This window comes from Cucumis sativus, unplaced genomic scaffold (assembly GCF_000004075.3).
Source record: "Cucumis sativus cultivar 9930 unplaced genomic scaffold, Cucumber_9930_V3 scaffold90, whole genome shotgun sequence".
In the NCBI taxonomy this organism is placed as follows: domain Eukaryota; kingdom Viridiplantae; phylum Streptophyta; class Magnoliopsida; order Cucurbitales; family Cucurbitaceae; genus Cucumis; species Cucumis sativus.
Window position 1 is genome coordinate 1,098 of NW_022279579.1, and position 19,352 is coordinate 20,449.

General features: G+C 30.8%; 2 protein-coding genes across 4 annotated transcripts; both read right to left on the reverse strand.

The window, feature by feature from the left end:
* Nucleotides 1–858: 858 nt before the first annotated feature.
* On the reverse strand, nt 859–3,129 carry LOC116406342 (kirola-like). The gene is made up of 2 exons (XM_031890057.1): nt 2,750–3,129; nt 859–1,347 (listed from the first exon to the last, which is right to left on the reverse strand). Exons 1-2 carry the CDS (start codon nt 2,937–2,939, stop codon nt 1,061–1,063), a joined length of 477 nt encoding a protein of 158 aa, XP_031745917.1. The 5' UTR covers nt 2,940–3,129; the 3' UTR covers nt 859–1,060.
* A 4,880-nt stretch (nt 3,130–8,009) lies between these two features.
* On the reverse strand, nt 8,010–19,352 carry LOC116406343 (probable low-specificity L-threonine aldolase 1). Of its 3 annotated transcripts, none has more exons than XM_031890060.1 (11): nt 19,217–19,352; nt 18,881–19,014; nt 16,568–17,046; nt 15,835–15,943; nt 15,592–15,642; nt 14,709–14,780; nt 13,886–14,018; nt 13,712–13,770; nt 13,418–13,518; nt 8,371–8,437; nt 8,010–8,257 (listed from the first exon to the last, which is right to left on the reverse strand). In XM_031890060.1, exons 3-11 carry the CDS (start codon nt 17,011–17,013, stop codon nt 8,216–8,218), a joined length of 1,080 nt encoding a protein of 359 aa, XP_031745920.1. In that variant the 5' UTR covers nt 17,014–17,046; nt 18,881–19,014; nt 19,217–19,352; the 3' UTR covers nt 8,010–8,215. The 3 variants fall into 3 exon arrangements, with proteins under 3 accessions (XP_031745920.1, XP_031745918.1, XP_031745919.1); XM_031890058.1 differs by having other exon boundaries at nt 15,835–15,946; XM_031890059.1 differs by having other exon boundaries at nt 15,835–15,946; nt 18,881–19,011; nt 19,217–19,285.

The window sequence follows — 19,352 nt, forward strand, 5'->3', positions numbered from 1 at the left end:
CTTGACCACGACCTCTGAAATCACCACGTCCATGATTGCCACCACGTCCTCGACCTCTATTGCCCTTTTTTAGCCTGTCTTGTCTTTTTATTGCATCTTTGACTGAAAAAGTTGTTCAATTGTATGCTTGTTCTTTTTAAGAAGTTTCTTTTTATAGGCTTGTAAAGAACCCATAAGTTGATCAGTGGACATTGAACTCAAATCCTTTGACTTTTCAATAGCTACAACAATGAAATTGAATTTCTCATTCAATGAGCAAAGTATCTTTTCTACTACTTGCTCATCACTTATTATCTCACCATAGGATCTTTTCATTTCATTTACTACTGCTAGCAATTTTGAAGTATAATCTGAAACTGATTAAGACTCCTTCATAAGCAATGATTTATAATCAACTCTTAATTTTTGAATGCGAACCTTCTTGACTCGATCTACTTCTTTATACGTATTCTCCAAAATTTGCCATGCTTGATGTGTAGTAGTTGCTCCAGAATTTTTTTCAAAATTTGAATCATCAATGTATGAATGAATGATGGTGAAAGCCTTTTGATCTTTTTTCCTTGTATTTTTTAAAGTTTCTCATTGAGCTTGGCTCAAAGTTGCATCACTTTCTGGCTCTTCATAACCATTATTAATAATGTCCCACACATTTTGTGAACCAAGTAGAGCTTTCATTCGAATACACCAACTGCTATAATTTTCTTTCGTAAGTCGAGGAACTTGGAATGAAACTAAATTATTTTTTAATTTTCCATTTGTAAAAACAAATTTTTAAAACTCAAAACTCAAGCTCTAATACCACTTTGTTAGAAGCGAGTGATGATAAACACCCCAAATAAATAATCACCAAATAGAATATTTGAGAGCGAGGAAATAAAACAAATTTATTGGAAGACCCATAACTTTCTTGATGTGTATTCTACTTCACATTTGGATGATTTAGATTACAACATTTCACGAGCTTAACTCATACCACAAATTAAACACAATTTAACATTTTAACTCACCTCTTTTAATTTGTTCTAAAGCCTCATAAGTCAATTCTCACATATTGCATGTTTCATTTTGAACAGGAAAAACAATAAGCATCGACGGCTTTGGACATTTCGACAAACAAATCCAAGTGGGTTTGAGGTAAAGGCACATTTTCATCAGCCTTTTCAAACTCAACAGTCCATTCTGCAAAGCTTTCTCCTATTTCGTTTGATCTTCCATTAACAGCTTCAACCCTTGCTCTAAGCATTTTGTAATAGTTTAGCATATCTCCTTCAACAGCTTCATAGACTATGCATTTCTTAGCATCATCTGCAACTTTTATTAACCATTTTTCTGATACAACTTGATCTCCTGTTTAACCGTTAAATTTAAAAATTAAAAAACCCCTTTTGTATATATATATATATATATATTATATACACACACAATTAAAATTAGAATCCAATAGGCTTAAAATTCAAAGTTTTAAGTTATTCTATACTAGAAATGCAAAATTTAAACATTTAGGAAATACTAGATAGACACTTTTTACTAGAGTTTAGGAACTAAGGGAGAAGTAAACTTACCCTAATGTTAACAACCTTGTTTATTAACTGTTTCGTTTTTTGTTTTTAAAAAATAGGTCTACAAGTTTCACTTCTATTTATCGGTCTTCATGTTTTGTATCTACGTTGCAACTTTGAAACTTAAAAAAAACTAGTTTTTGCTTTGAAAATTTAGCTAGATTTCAACTTTTATGCTTAAATGATGCATACTATTATAAGGATATAAGAAAAAATAACTTTAGTTTTCAAATACCAAAAATAAAAGACGGAATTGTTATTAAATGAAGAAGCCTTAGTTCTTAGTTTTTTGTTTTCTAAAATTGAGCTTCTAAATACTACTTTATATTTTGTTTACCCATTCTACAAATGTTTTCAAAATCCAAACCAATTTAGGTATGAAAACTAAAGATTAATAGAGGTTTTTATTTTCAAATTTTTGTTTACAAATTTTTGGTTTTAGAAAAGCAAAAATGTTTCTTGTCCACTTTAATTTTTTAATTTTTTATATTTTAAGAACATTTTGATAGGAATTATAAAAGAATTGTTTCCAAAATCTTTAATTTTAATTTTAAGACATGCAATGGTTTTAAAAAATATTGTAATGTGCAACAATCTTTTTGTTTAGTGGGTTAAGAGGTTTGAGTAACATTTTCAAATATAGCAATTAAAATTCAAAGTCGTGATAAATTTAGAAATAGATATAAAAGTTTAAATTCAAATCTTAACTCTATTAACGATATACTATATCGTTGATTAAGAAGGGTCAAGATCAAGGATAGTGTCTAATTGCATGAATAATTCTTTTTCGAATGGTACTCCAAAATATTGTTGTTTCACATTTTATTTCCACCTAATGTTGACAATGATATCATAAGATCTTCTAAAAAGAAAATTTTACAAATAGAAAACAAATTATCAAACTATTCACATAATTAACAAAAAGAAAAAAAAAATTGATAAACAATACTTCTACAGGTTTCTATTTCTTTCTATTTTTGATAGTTATAGATAGAATTCTATTAAGATAGTTATAGATTGTAAGAGAATGGTTTAAAATTTTGTTATAGCTTACAAATCAAAAGTTAGAAAATGAGAAGTAATTAAGCACAACATAATTAATAATGAGAAGAAAGAAAAAGGTTGAAAAATGTGAAATAAAAGAGAAGAAGTATAATTTAAAGAGAAAATGTATATATGAAATGTCTCACCAAGATGGTACTGAAAATGTACAACACTTCCAGAAGAGAAAGTTCGTCCCTCTACAACCTCGATGGTTTTGTAAACATCAGGAAACATTTTCACCAAATCCCCCAAATCGTTCCTTAAGAACCCATAGAACTTCTCAGCTGAAGAATGTTTTAACTTAAACTTTTTCTCAATGCTATCACTTTCCATCATTTTCGTCTTTTCATTTCCTTGCAACTATGATTTTATAGTGATTTTGCATTCAATATTTTGCCTCTTTTTTTTCAAACATCACTCAACATAATATCATATGATTTTTGGCTCACTTTTTCTTCTTCTATTTATTTATTATTACTATTATATTGGTGCATTATTGTGGCTTTTCATCATGACCACATTCCCCCAGTAATTAATTTAATTGTATTTTAATTTCACTCTTTGTATAGATTTTATTCCCAATTTAATTTAATTACTTAGATGGTTTGACTTTGGAGTAAAATTTGGAATATGTCCGAAATTTGATTTGATGTTTTATTCCCAATTTAATTTGACTTGTGGATAAACTTTGGTTGGTTTGAATTTGTAGTAAAATTTGGAATATGACACCCAATGTTAATTTGAGATCAATTTGAGGTTCTTATCTACATTTACTTTGACCTAAGGATAAACTTAGAGATGATTTGAATTTGGGATAAGTTTGACATTTTGCTCACAGTTTAATTAGGATAATAGATTAAATTTTATAATTTTAATTTGGGATAAAATTTTACCTACATAAAAAAAATTAATTCAAAATAAAATATAAAATTTGATTAGGATAATAGACTAAATTTGATCACGAGACACATCAAGACATTTCAGTTAGGGGTTGAAACTTCTATAGCACCTTCACCATATCTCAAAACCAAAAGGTGATAATGTATGCAGTAAAGAAAGTAATACAATGCAAGTTAGAGTTTTTAGGATAGTTGGAAAAGGGAAAGATGAATCATAGAAAAGGTATCGTTAATAGAGATGGAGGTTGCAATGCCATAATTACAAAATAGAGAACTTTTAGAGCACCATAAAGCTGCTAAATTGGGGTATATTCTCCCAGAGACGATGCCCAGTTGTGCTGCCTCCATTTTCGAATGTTGGATTCATTTTGCTCCAACCAAAGACACCCTAGAGTTGATACCAATTAGTATTGATTGTTCTAGATATGGTCTTTCATGTGAAAATTAAAGGGTGGTGAGAACAGTAAACAGAAGCTACCTCGATATATGCATCAAACAAGGCCAAATTCATGTGAAAATTCTAACTTTCTCTTAATTACAGAGAGTAACTTTATTATTGTTTTTAAGGTCATGTGATTTTGTTTCTTATATAATAAAATATAAAATTTAGGACATGTTTGGTAGAAAATCTGAAAACAAAAATTTGAACACAAGGGATTAAAGGAAGAGAGTTATATTTCATGTTTGATATCAAATTCAGAAATTGAATTATAATTTAGAACTCATCTGAATTGACTAAAAAATATGTTTAAAAAAGATCATCGTTATTTAAACTCTTTCAATAAAAAACAACGTTTAAAATACACTTTAGATGTAAAGACCCAACATCTCTAAGAGAATAAACACCTGAAAAAAGATAGTGGCTTTTGCTAGATGCATGTTATCGACCCTGCAAACACACAACCAATTTCACTAACTCATTAGTGGGCTCAATTCCATGTCCTTTTGTCTATTTAAAGGTCCAATTTTCAAAGCCCATTGTAAACTCACCAAAGTTCAACACCTCACATTTCATTAACTCTTAGTGGTCCTTGTGTCATCACAACGAACTTCCACTAAGGCCATTAATGAGTTAGTGAAATTATACAAAATTGAACTTTCTCTTAGTAGGCTTGGTGCCATCACCATGAGCATGTACATAGCTCACTAAGAGTTGGAGGAAAAATTCAAAAATTTCCACTAACTTTAGTTAAAAGGTAAAATTGTTATTTGACCATTCATGTCAAAGTCAAACTTTTACTTTTTCAAGCCAAAAAACAAAACTTTGACTTTTGCTATTCGGGAAACTTAATGGACCTATAGATCATGGGCTTCAATGATATGAGATTAACTGGCTAAATCATTCTAGATCAAGCTAATCAACATCCGTTAACTAGTGTGTCATTCTACTAATGTAAAACCCCAAATCTTTAGGAACCCTTAAGAGTTACAAGGACTTTGTAAAGGAAAGAGAAAAGGAGTTAGTAAGTTTTTGAAAGGAAAATCTTTGAAAAGATAAGTTAAAGGATAAGTGACATGGCTTGTGCGACATTAAAACTAAGGTGAAGTTTTTGGTTGAGTATTAAGGTTTGAATGTTAATTGTATTAAGTAAAAGAAGGAGAACTACATCAAATTTAGCTAAATGTTGTTAGGCATGAAAGGAAGCAAGCTAAGGGCCAAAATATGTCAAGAAAACTTCTAAAGGAGGTTGTTGGGTGACCAAGATGGGCTTAAATAACCTCTAAATGAAGGTTTGGACGGCTATGGTTAAATGCAAGTATGGTCGAGAATTTCCTAAGTACAAGGAAGGGTATGTTGGTAGCCAACTAAGAAAAAAAATAACCTTTAAAGGGTTGTTGTAGGCGGCCAAAGTTGATGTGAGAACCTCTAAGACATTGGGCGATAAGGGTGCTAGGCAAGGAGGCTTGATGTTCACTATGCAAGGAGGTTGGTCATGTGCTAGGAGAGATGATGATCTAAGAGGTTAGTAGGTGAAGTGACTAGAGGACCAAGAGGCTAGGTAATGCACCCAAAGAGGGTTGTGGCCATGGTCATGAAGAGGTTAGCATGACATTTTGTTTAAAGTTTAGACGAGGAAAAAAGGGAAGTGGTCAACCAATTAAAGCAAGTCAGTTGAATGTTTTCCAAGTGTCTTTCAACGTGCTGCATGCATTTTATGACAAGCAAGATGTGGTTTGAGCAAGTAGGAGGTGGCTTAAGCTAAGCTGGAGGTGTCCACAAGTTGGCATGCAGAGTTTTCTATAAAAGGGTCACTTTAGACAACAAAGGAAAATAAACCACTCATGCATTTCAATTCAAACTACAGTTAAACATTTGGTTTATGAGTTTAAATTACTAAGGAGGGATGTTGGATGGAAAGAAGGCAATCAGTGCTAAGTTTGACTAAAAGAAAGGCGAGAAGGTCATTTTTGTAGAAATTCTAAATAGTCTTCACTTCTAGAAAGCTACAAAACGCAATATTTTGAATCGTAAGATAAAATTTTGTGGTATGAAAGTTAAGAAAAATATAAGAAAGTTTGTAGAAGGAATGTTTCTAATTTGAGGCTTGGATCAAAAGTTATAAGCATTGAAAGTGGATTGATGAATTTTGGCAATTTCACATTTTCTGGGCAACCGTTGAGCGGTCGGACAACTAGACGTGGAAAGGCTAGACGTGCGCATGCAAGGAAAATATGAAGGCTCAGTTGTTTTGAGGTAAGTGGCACGACCATGGCACAATCGAGCGACAAGGACATGCTCTGGCTCCACGTAGGATGTCCATAGAGTGAGGCGGCATTGGAGATGCCACTCCTTGTCCCTGTCCCCGCCCTCTATCCCATTCGAGTATTTGAAATTCTTTATTTAAGATCTTTTTTTCATTTAAATAAAATAAAATTGTTATTTATTTGAGTAGTAATGACATCAACATAGTATAAGAAGTTGGGTTGTTACACTCTTGACCGAGGAAGTTAGGCTGGAGCTAGTTGACTCTAACTGTGAGTGGTTCTTTTTACAAATACTTACAAAAAAAAAAAATTAAGATGTATTTGAATCCTTAAATAGATTTCCATTGAAAGTATGTTGTGAATTACCTTTTGCTTTCAAATTCTTAAAGTGTGTGTGACATATGAATGAATCGAAGGACTAGAATGAGACAATAAACTATTCAAGTAGTATAGTGTTTGAACTTCCAACGGAAGAAAATCTTTCTAAAACTATTCTTTTAAACCTCATATGACAAATCATAATTTAAACATGTGATATATATTATTTAGAATGTTGGTATTAGTTGAAAAATGCTTGTGACATGTTAAAGGCTGAAATAAGAATATCCTTATACCATTGTGCGATAGAATGCCGTATTCATGTTGTCTAATCTTGAATAGGATGCTTCATACTTGTTGTGTGATCTGGTATGAGATGTCTTTTACTTGCTACGTAATCTGGCATTGGAAGACGCGTTAGAAGTAAGAAAAATGGATGATAATTGCTAGTAGGGGTGTACAAATATGTGTTGAACCCGAATAACCTGGACTACCCAACCCATATTATAAGGGTTAGGTTGGGTTAGGTTAAAATATGGGTTGAGTTCGGTTAAAAAATTTTGATTTTTTTGGGTTGGATTGGGTCTTGGGTTGGAGGGTTGAAAAATTCGGTTCAACCAAACCTAACCCGAATTAATATAATATGTATATATATATATATATATATAAATAAATATTATTTTAATAAAAAACAAATTAAAGGTATATAAATCTTGAATTTATTGTAGGAATCTTTGATTTATATATGTTTGAAATTTAAATGTAACAATTTCAAACTTCTATAACCATTAGAAACTAGAAAACGGGAAAAACAATTTAAAAAAAATGATATATACAACCCGACAACCCAACCCAACCAAACCCATATTTTACGGCTTGGGTTGGGTTGGGTTAGAAACTAAATTCTGGTTATTCGGGTTGCCAACCCAAATAACCCGAAAATATGGGTTGGGTTGAGAATGTCTCACAACCCAACCCGATTTCACCCCTAATTGCTAGTGCGTTGAAATTTCTCTGGATGGCCGTAACTTGACAAAGGAGTATCGTAAACGCTTGAGCCAAGGTAATTCTAAACAAAGGGGTTGGTTCAAGCAGTGATGCTTTGATTTAAATAGTTATTTTTTAAACATGACTGTTTTTCTTACCTCTATTTTCTTATTTTAGAAAAAACATGCAAATAGTTTACCATTCGAATGTAATATGAAATGTCTAACATTCAGAAATGCTCAACTAACCATTATTTAAAATGAAGCATAAACAATGCTAATACTATTTCCTTCGTAACTTTGTAAATAGGATCAAATATTACTTTCAATATAATAAAATAATTCTTCCAAAATGTATATAGAGAAATTTCATTCACATGCATTGCACTGATCTTTTACCTAATTATAATATACTTTCCCTTTACTTACCATTTAATCTCTACCTTTCCTTCATCTAAAGCCTTTTCCAACAGTCACTCTTAAATTCTACTTTGATATTTTTTAGGCCAAAGTTCAAGTATGTATTAAACATCAAGTGTGTTTATATATATTTATTTAAGGGAGATTTGGAAATATGTCTAAGTTTATTACATTAAGTAATGATTAAAGTCTGGATTAGATTAAAAAAGCAACATTGTTGTTGCAGAAAATGAAGGTAAATTTGAGACTAAACTTGAGAGAGAGAGAGAGTTGTGATTATTAATTAGTTGCCATATTTTTGAAGTGGAACTCCACAGAGAAATTGCTGCAAAGAGGACAAAATGGAGAGGGTGTTTGTGAGATTATAATAAATAATTAAGTTTAAAGAATGACATCACTTAAAAGTAACAAATAGGGATTCGTATTATTCATCACCACCTTCATGCACTTTAAAGTGTACTGCACATCACTTGTTGATATCTGATGATGAACAACAATTCTAATCCTGCAAAATAATATAACTTTTATTTTTAAAAAATATACCTAAATAATTATTTATGCACATAAGTTAAACATATTATCTTATGGGTAATCGAATTTTTGACTTCAAAGTTGATAATACATATTTTGTAATAGTGGTATCTTGTTTGTGGTTGAAGGTGCTTTGGTTTGAAATTAATAATGATAAAAAAAAGATAAAACTACTTTTTGGTTCCTAATTTTTTTTTAAAAAAATAGATACATTTGGTTCCTAATATTTTAAATTAGCAATTTTAGTCCCTAATTCTCTCGGTAATAAAACAATTAAATTTAGCTGACTATAGAGGTTGGCATGGCCTAATGAGTTGGATAAATTATATACACATATATATATATTCCTCTCCTCTCTTCTTTTCCATCTCTCCCTCTCTTCTTTCCTCTCCCATCATTCAAGCACTTGTCGCACTAGAAACTCTATTATCACTACCAATTTCAAATCTTGAAGCATCTCGATTCAATTTTTTGTCATCAAAATCTTCAAATGGTCACCCTTATGCACTGATAGTCTCTTCTAGGCCTCAAGGGGTACCCATGTTTTAAAGGGAGTGAGGAGATAGACAAATGTGGATTTGTTGATATCTTTATACTAGCATCACCATCGTCCATATGGTCAGACGGGTGTGGTGTGTGAAACAATAATGATCAAGTTTATACAATAGATTGTTGATGTTGTGTTCGCAAGTAGGATATGCTGACAAGGACATACACCCAAAAAAAGGTGACACTGGACGCGATGTCCAACAATCAAGAAGAATGGGGAGGTAACGATTTTGGCTCTTGCCACACAAAACGAGGTGAGGTAATGACGAAGGTTTTGATAAGAACTTAGTGGTGATGTTGCAAGGACAAATGACCGCCACGAACAATCTATTGCAATTCATGGCGTTAACGAAAGTTAATGCGGCCGCAAGAGGATCAGGTCATGTGGTAAAACAAATAAAGGATATTGGATGCGTGGGATTCAGTGGCCCTCACACCACAGATTCATGCCCACAAAACACTAAAACTTCCGCATTCATCAGGCATGACCCATACTCCAACAATTACAATCTTGGTTGAAGGAATCACCCTAACTTCAGATGGAGAGGATCGAGTTCGCAGAAATAAGGACGACAGGGTGGCCATGGTGGAGAAGGTGAAGCATCTGGCTATCACCAAGGACACCATAACAATAGGTCACACAACCATCCACCTCCACAGAACCAAGCACACACTACCTCTTTATCATCACCATCAATGAAAAACCTCATTTGAGAGTAGATGTAGAAGGAATGATACTTTTTTACAAAGCTAAGTCATTATCATCTGCAATTTGGAGGTCCAAAATGGGGCAGATTGTCAATGATATTTCTGGAAGGCTGAGGGGATCCCTCCCCAGTAGTACTAAAATGCCAAACCAAATGGAGGATCACGAGAGGATTAGTGACAATTTGTGACACTAAGAAGAGGAAGGAACTTAACCATTCGTGAACCAAACCAAATACGTCATAAAGAAAATACCATTAGAGTGTTTCTCGCTACTGGTGCAATTATAGTGGATCATGTATAGGCTGATGAAAACTTAACAGATCATTTGACAAAAGGACTAGCAAAAGAGAAGATTTTTGAAACCTCTAAAAAAATGGGATTGAAGCCCATAGAAAATGAATCACTCGTGAGGTAAACCTAACTTGTACTGGAGATCCCAAGAAACAAGTTCAAAGGGTATGAACTGATTAAGAGTGATCATATGGAGAGACTCATGTCAGAAAATTAGGAGTTTCATTCTTCTTAAGAAAGTAACATGATATATCCTAAAGCAAATGAAAAGGTTGAACTTTGTTCTTAATGAGTTCTATAATTGATGTCAAGCGGAGTACCTAACTACAGGAGTACTCGTGATAGACTCACCTTTGTGGATGTGGAAATGAGGACAACTTCCTATGGAATTTTAAGAAAACTCTCTAGAGAATGCACTAAACTGAGATAGACGCGTGCTAGGTGTTAAAGCACGAGCTTTTTTGAACTACACTTGAATAATGTTGTGTGGAGAGACGTTGTTAAAGCTAGAGTTCAAAGCTAAGAGTTACTCTACTATATTCCAAATCATATACGCAACATAAAGGTTCAAGTTGATAGATACCTTTGCTTATGCATATTATTATAAAAATTAGTTTTGCTTAGGTTATCCATGTTTTGAAGAGGTTGAGGAGATAGACAAGTGTGGATTTATTGATATCTCCATGTGCGCCGCTGCCATCATAAGTCTTTGAGGCATTCAGCAATTCGATGAGTCTTTGAGACATTGAGGCATTATCTCGATCGTTAATGCTATTATAATTGTTGAGGTGTTACAAAACTCACCTCTGTATATAGTTCTCCACTCTTCTCATTTCAGTATATCCTAAAAATACATCTCTTACAAAATTCTCTCTCAAAACTTATCTCTATTTTTTTTCTAAGTAATGTCATTCAGAGTGTAGGTTGGTTTCAATCGATTCTGGTGCAACTTTGATCAAGTTTCTAATTGTTTTATCCTAAAGACTAGGGGTGTTAATAAAATATTTGAAAACTGAGTCGAACCGAATTGAAACTGAACCAAAATCGATTACTTGCGGTTCGGTACGAGTTGTGTTATGTTGAAATCGTTTCTTATGCGGTTCGATTTAATGTTTTAAATCGATTTTAAAATCAAATCGAACCGCTTCAATTAAAAAAATTAAATGAATTTAAAGAAACGTTCATAAAAGTTTTGTTTCTAAAGCTCAATTAAATATGTTGACCCGAGATCCACTGAGATCTAAAATAGAAAAGGAAATTTTATAAAACTTGATTCTTTGGTGGCCCGAGATTTTTTGGAATTTAAAACAAAAAGATAAATTATCGAACTCAATGCTTTGGTGGTCTAAGATTCTATGAGATTTAAACCAAACCGAAACCGAATCGTATATGCAGTTAAGTTTTGATTCGGTTGGACACAAACGTGTGGTTCGGTTCAATTTAGTATGAGATTTTTTTTGCATTTTGCGGTTCGGTGTAGTTTTAGCTTGAAACCGAATCAAATCGAACCGTGAACACCCCTACTAAGGACGACGAGACAATTATGAACTGTTTGCACTCTGGACAAAGCCACAAAATATCTTAAAGCGAGTGTGATCCATAACTCAACCTTACGTCTAAGAAGTTTTTGTTTTGATGTTAAGCGTTCAACATCCAAGTGTTCACTTGTTTACATGTTTAGTCTAGGCGTTCACACCAGGCGACCAAGTTCCATTTAAGTTGTTTCACTGCATGTTTCAGTACTTGCACCAACATATAGTCTTCTGTCGTAATAGATTTATTGGCTTTATGCAAAGATGGTAAGGTAATTGATGCTCTGGAGTTTATTGGCCAAGGTGCTAATGTCGATTATGGTGATTTTACTTCTTTGTTGAATTTTATGTTGTAATTTGAAGTTGGTTGAAGTTGAAAGAAGGGTGGATTGAGTGTTGAAGGGTATAAAGTTGATTGAAGTGTACTGAGGTTGTAGTTGTATGAAAGATGAACATAAGGTGTTTGATAAAATTCACTTTACTGATCTGGACGATTCTAGTGGTTGTAATAGCAGCAACTTGTGCAAGTTGTGGAGTAAAGTGTATTTCTCTTTGAAAAACTAGTTAAAACAAAAGGACCTTTAACGTAAATATTAATTTCATAGAAGAATTAAAGATGTAATGCGACCAGAGTCCCATATAGGTTAGATAAGTAAATCTTGGGTATATAAGTGAGGACAACTAACTTTGTTGGTATGAGGCCTTTTGAGATGGTACTAAAACTAAAGCCATAAGGGTATATACCCAAAGGTGGACAATATCATGTCATTGTGAAGATATTTAGGAGGTTTGTTGTCCTATCAAGTGGTATCAGAGTCATGCCTCTAACTTAACCATGCTAGTATGATCCTTAGGTGTCGAACAAAGATGTAATAGAGCCTCGAAAGCCTCAAACGTAGGTCATGATGAGATTCGTGGTTAGACTTTATTGGATGTACAGTGTGCTCCAAGAAGAGGAGTTCACTTAGATAGAGCTTGGCGGATGGATGACTATTTGTGGAGGGGGGAGGGGGGATTGTAATGTGAACTTGTTCGTGGGGAGGATTGTAATGCGATCAAAGTCCCACATTGATTAGATAAATGGATGATTGTGGGTATATAAGTGATGACAACTATATCTCCATTGATATGAGATTTTTTGGGATGGTCCCGAAAGTAAAGCTATAAGGGTGTATACTAAACAACTATATCTCTATTGATATATGAGGCCTTTGGGGATGGTACCAAAAGCAAAGCCATCAGGGTGTATACCCAAAGTGGACAATATCATATTATTGGATATATATGAAGCCTTTTTTTGGGATGGTACCAAAAGCAAAACCATGAAGGTGTATACTCAAAGTGGACAATATCATATTATTGGTTGAAATTTAATGGTTTCATTAGTATTTTCTAAACCAATTAATGTAATCAAACACACCTATTCTTAAAAAAAAAAAAAAAAAATCAAACATATATTATTTTTCAATAAAAACGACATTTGTATACTAGTATTTTTCTTTGTCTTTTAGTTTTTTTAAAAAATCAGTCTTTTTTGTTTATTCACAAGTGTGCGAACAACTTCAAGGGACAACATGTCTGATCCAACAACTTTTGATGTCAAAGAAACTCTACAAAAATCAATGTGTACATAAAAAACACCCACATTTTTATTGATACTTCTTTCAATAAAAAAAGTTCCACATTTCTACCAAAATCATGTATACTATTTATTTATTAAATACAAATATTTATCAACACCTATCATTAATAGATTTTGTCAAACGACAAAATATTTTTTGTTGTTTCATGTTCAATAAAAAGTAAATCGATTAAAAATCACATTAAAAATAGTTGAGTAAAAAGAAATAGGTTATTGAGGTTTTAGGATAGACCTTGATAAGCTTTCTTGCATCAAAAGAATTCCACGTTCCTTCATGCTTTCACACAATAACTTTGCTGAGATTTGGGAGTCCTCTTCAATTTCAAAAAATATCTACTCATACAATAAAAGTTAAATCATTCAGAATAAATATAAATCAGTACACCATATTTGATAATTATTTAGATTTTAATTTTTAAAAATTAAACGAGCCAACATTTCTTCTACTTTTAAATTTAATCTAATTTTTACTAATGCTTTCAAAACTAATTCACCTCATTTTAAAAAGAAAAAGATGGATACTCACAATATTTGTCTCAACTGATTTTGGATTCACCTTTAGTCCTTTGATTTGGCACAATCCACCTAAATTATTCTCACAAATAAATAAGAAGAGAAATATAAAAGAAAAATAATTGAATATATATATATATGTAAGATGTTATTATAAATTATATAGTGAATAATTGATGTTAATTACTAGCTAATTGCTTGGCTTTGTGATGATCAGCCTCAAGTTTTTGAACATTCTCTTTGATAGCAACGAGTCCAGCTGCACAAAGGATCCCAATTTGCCTCATTCCTCCACCCAATGTTTTTCTAACCCTTCTTGCCTGATCTCAATACATATATATAATATGTACAAATTAAGTGTTTGATTCTAATAATAATCTTTGTCAAATAATACTTTTGAGAGGAGTGAGAAAATTAAACAACAAATTGAATATTATTCTCATTGTATGACAAAAATAATTGTATCTTCAGATGAACATAGGAAATTTTAGATCAGAGATGCATTTGATAGGATTTTGAGATGTTGAGAGGGAGTCTAAGTGTTCTAAAAATTCTTCCTTAATTTTCACGTTAGAAAGTACTTTATTAATGTGATGATTTCATTTAATTCTTGATGCTTTGTGTTAAAAGTTGTTTTAAGACATATATTTTAATCTCATTTCCTCGTTGCTTATTATTAAGCTGTAAAAAACAAAAAGCCTTTGACAAAATTAATTAAAAATGTTTAATGAGGCTACCATTTTGATATTAGAATATATATAGATTTTCAAATTCCATTCTTTCTTTTATGTTTTAAAAGTTAAATTCTGGTCTCTATTGGCACAATTTATAACCATAAAAATTTCAATTTTGACTCCAATTTTTTCTTATTTTTCTGTTTTGGTGAAAAAAAAACCCATTTGCTAACATAATTCCAGTAGAATTTCCGATAATAATTGTATTCACAAATGCATAAAATTCTTTAAAAAGTTGAGAAAAAATAATATCAATCCAAAAATTAAAATGTTTACCTTCGAAATAAAGCTTTTGGAACCAACAATAACCGAACCAACCGGTGCACCTAAACCTTTTGATAAGCATACCTAAGTCCAAAAATCAAAGGGAGAGATATGTATTAAAGGATGTTTTATGTTTTTTACATATAGAATATATGGATTATGTGTGGTTAAATTCGAGTGGTCTTACAAAAATATTGGTAAAACGTTTGCAAACATCATGGAAAGTTAGAAGATGAATTAACAAAAATCAAAAGGTTGTTAACCTAATGGAATTTCGATCAAGATCGAGATTGAAGGCTGAGTAATAGCCATCTTCAGTTTCAATGTAAATATTTTGAACTATTATGACAAAGTATGTGCTCATCAACAAACGTTTTGAATCTTATAAAATTTTCTTTCTTGTTTTGAATTCACATGCTACCTTATTCTTTATTGTCCCTTTTATTTGAATACATTATATAATTTTCAAATTTCTAATGAATAATAGCTATAAAAAGTTCATTCATCTTCGGAAATAATTATCGAAAGAAAAGATTAATAATAACACAATAATTAATAATTAAAACCACCAAAAACAAATTTTTATTATTTGAAACAAAGAAAGATCGTAAGAGAAAAACAGTGAGAACAAGAACAAGAACAAGAACGTAAACAAGTGAGAGAGCAAGAGTAAGAAAAGATCAATAATACATATAGTGAGAATGTGAGAACAATATAAGATATAAAAGGAAGGATTATAATCAAAATTATAACTAAATGAATGGTTATAAAGTTAATTACGAAGAGATACAACTCCAAAACATAAATACTAACATTTTATTTGACCAGTAGAACTAAACAACACTATTTAAACATTTAAGTTGAGAAAATAAAACACAATATAAGATAGACCTACCGACACTGAGTCAGCAGCTTGTACCAATCGATCAACTGAAACACCAATAGCCTAAAAGAAAAACGTGTATAAAAGTAAGAAATTCATTTTGCATGATAAGTACTTTTGTTTTTTATGGGAAAGAAATGTGTGGGTAAGAATGAAAGATATTGTGAAAAGTAGAAAGTAAAGAATTAGAAGGTATGATATAGAGAGGTAGGGGACTTTGTGGAAATGAGTGAAGTTAGTAGAGAGAGGACTGACGAGGGAGGCATTGAAAATACGGGCTCCGTCGATGTGAAGTTTCAAATCATGTTTCTTAGCTAACTCCCCAACTTTGTCAATATATTCTACACCAAGGCATCTTCCACCACTACTATAAAATTCATAACAAAAAACCAAATAGTTAATTACATTAATATTATTCAATTTTCTAAAGAAAAAGGAAAAAAAAAAAACAAATTTTCTTTCCTAAAATGATACTTTACCTCATCATCTTAATTAATAATTGTAACATGTATTTTCCTTTTAAAAAATGGTAAAAATGATAAAAATATGTTAAATGTTTAATACTTTACGTCACCGTCTCAATTAATAATTGTAATGTATATGTTTGAAAACTCCTTTTATTTATGTATTAATTAAGTGTAATTGAGTTTAACCTTTCAATCAATTTTTGTTTGCATGAATATAAATGGTTTGTTTGTTTTTTTTTTTATTATTCTTAAAAAAACCACTTTCTCTTTTTATCATTATCTCTTTTTACTTTCCTAACAAATTGAATACAAATTCTAAATGACCATTCTAAAAGTGATGTATGTTTATCCATAGGGTGATACTTATCCATCACACATAAATCACTTCTTTTTTCTTTTGACGAATTAAGCTGCATTAATAATATGAACAAATGTCCGTGATTAAAATGTCTTCTATGTGTATGATATTATGTAAAGTTTAAAGAAAAATTAAAAAGCTATATATACAATTCTGTACTTACTTTGCATGAGTATTCTCTAAACAAATGAGCCTTGTTGTAGGAAAAAAAAGGTCTCCTTTTGGATCTCTAATGGCAGCTTCAATCAAATCAATGTCCATTGTTCCATCATCTTTGTTCTTAACTGTTCTGGAATGGACTCCTCCAATAGTTGCAATTCCTCCATTTTCATATATATGAATATGAGAACTATCTCCAAGAATCACTTCACTCCCTCTAATTTCACAATGTACAAGAACACTTATTAGATTCCCCATTGTGCCTGATGGTACAAATAACCCTCCTTCTTTTCCCATTATCTTTGCCATCTCTTCTTCTAACTCAACGGCAATTGGGTCATTTCCCAACACATCATCGTCTACCTCCGCCATCGCCATTGCAGCTCGCATTGTCTCCGTCGGTTTTGTCACCGTGTCAGAACGTAGATCAATCTTTCTACTACTCACCATCTTAATCAATTATGTGATTTCAGTTGTATCAATCTTGAAGAAGAAAATGAGTCGGCCGGTCATTTATGTGCGTTCAATATTTCTTTTTTCTTGACAGAAGAACAGTAAATTGTTTGGTAGTTATGGTTTGTTTCTTTTCTTTGTGTGCATAAAAGGATTTGTCTAATACCATTTTGTTTCCCTTATTATTCATCTCTCACAAAATCAAAATTCAGAAACCAAATTTTACTACCAAAATGAAAGTATAAAATTAGTTTGCTATATATATTTTTTAACATCTTTATTATGCATTTTTATACATTTAAAAGATTAGTTTTGAAAAATTATTTTAAATTGCACCATTTTTGTTGAAATATTTACGAACAATTTCTAATCTTAAAATCTCTTAATGGTAAACAAATTTTTATCCATCTCTATTAACGATATCGATAGATATTAATATGAGTCTATCACAGATAAATTTTAAAATTTGGTGTGGTTCATTTTTTATATATATATTTCAAGATTAAAATTGTAAGACAGTGGTTTTAAATTTATTTCGAGCGAAAACTATTTTAGTTTATTTACTATATTTAAAATATACCAAAAATATATAGATAAATAATGATAATCTTCTATTTTATATTTTAAAATTTATGCGTATTTAATATAATAATTTTATTATGTTTAGTAAATTTCTTGACTTATTTTACTATATTTAAAAACAACCTATATTTTATTTAAACAGAAAAAGAGTCAAATTCAATAAACTTTTATTTTACTATCCGGATCAAAGCATTACACTTAAAAAAAACCATTATTTTGAATTTATTTTTATAAAAAGTTAATTTTAATTATTCTTTTAAAAGAAATAAATTTTGAAGAAAGGTGAGTTTGAAAGTGATTTGGATATGGACAAAATTACATTTTCTTTTGTCAAGACCACTTCCCCTTCAAATCATTGTGTTTCTTTATGAACTAAAATTTGTTTTACAAAAATGTAAAATCATTTCGAATTTGATTTTGAAGGAATCAGATGATAGGTGATTTTTGTTAGATGTTTTCTAGGTCTGCTTCTTTTTTTTAAATATTGTTGGTTAGTCATTTGTGAATTTTTTTTATAAATTTAAACATTGGAACAGAAGATGACATATATTATTTGTTATTAAATTATTAATATAAAACCAAAAAATATTTATGTTAATTTTCTTCCAATATTTATTATATAAATCGTGCTTCTAAGAATTTAACAATAAGATAAATAGAAACACATATTTTCAATAATTATTTAGTTAAATAATTGTTTCTCCCCCATTGGAAATCACAATTACTAATTAACCCTAGATTAACTTTGGGAACAATAAATAATAATTAAAAATTAATTTTAAATATATAAACATAGTTTGATATAAACGTATTATAATTTGATTATTTAAAAATCAATTCTACAAAAGGAATGGTACCTAAATTTCTTTTACCAAAATCATTACTCCAACCACCACACACAGATGTTATATATATATATATATATTCAAGATATTTTTTAGAAAAGGAAAAATAAAAGGTGTATTATTTCTTTCTTATTTGAGTTTGTTTGATTTAGAATTTGTCCTTCAAACCTTAGAACTCCAACAAATACACTTCCAACTTTTTGTATTTTCTATTTTCAAAATAAACCAAACTAAATAAAGAACTAGTATTTCTAAGAGGAATTGAAAACAAGAAAAATGTTTCACCACTTCCCCCAAAATTTATAGACATTTTATTTTTCAAATATTTGTGGCAGAATAGAGAGAAAAAAAAGAAAATCAATCTCTAAATATAATGTTTCACTTTCACCCATAAATTAAATTAGAAAAAGAAAAGGTACATAGTTGATAATACTTACTTTATAAATGGATAACTCACACTAGAGTTGCAAGTTGCAAGTTGCAATATATCTCAATCAAAACTAAAGCAATGGCCAAACTTTGCCACTTCAATTCGAGTGTGGGTCATTCAATATTGGAAGTACTTCAACTGCTACACAAAATTAAACAACAAACAATATGAGCTAATTTATACATATCAGACTTTTCATTTTAAACTCTATAACAATAGAACTAAAATTCTACGAACCAAAAACAAAAACAATAGTACCAAATCGATGTTACCATGTATATGCTACTTTTGAAATTTAAAAAGAAAGAGATAAAAGAAAATTAGAAGTGTTTATTTAGCTAACCTGGAGAGAAAATGGGAGGGGAAAGTATAGTTGGAAAAAAGTTTGAATCCAAAAACATTTGAAAGATTTCTCTTTATATAGACTCTTAGAATTTGGTAGTCATTTTGTAATATAGTATGAAAAAAGTTTGTCCAAC

Excerpts from the sequence above, each read along its gene's own strand:
- LOC116406342 (XM_031890057.1), bottom strand. The coding sequence starts at position 2,939 with ATGATGGAAAGTGATAGCATTGAGAAAAAGTTTAAGTTAAAACATTCT. Across the intron at positions 1,348-2,749 it reads ACATTTTCAGTACCATCTTG|GAGATCAAGTTGTATCAGAA; the intron begins GTGAGACATTTC and ends ACGGTTAAACAG.
- LOC116406343 (XM_031890058.1), bottom strand. The coding sequence starts at position 17,013 with ATGGTGAGTAGTAGAAAGATTGATCTACGTTCTGACACGGTGACAAAA. Across the intron at positions 14,019-14,708 it reads CCAAAAGCTTTATTTCGAAG|GCAAGAAGGGTTAGAAAAAC; the intron begins GTAAACATTTTA and ends TATTGAGATCAG. Across the intron at positions 13,771-13,885 it reads CAAAGCCAAGCAATTAGCTA|GTGGATTGTGCCAAATCAAA; the intron begins GTAATTAACATC and ends AGAATAATTTAG.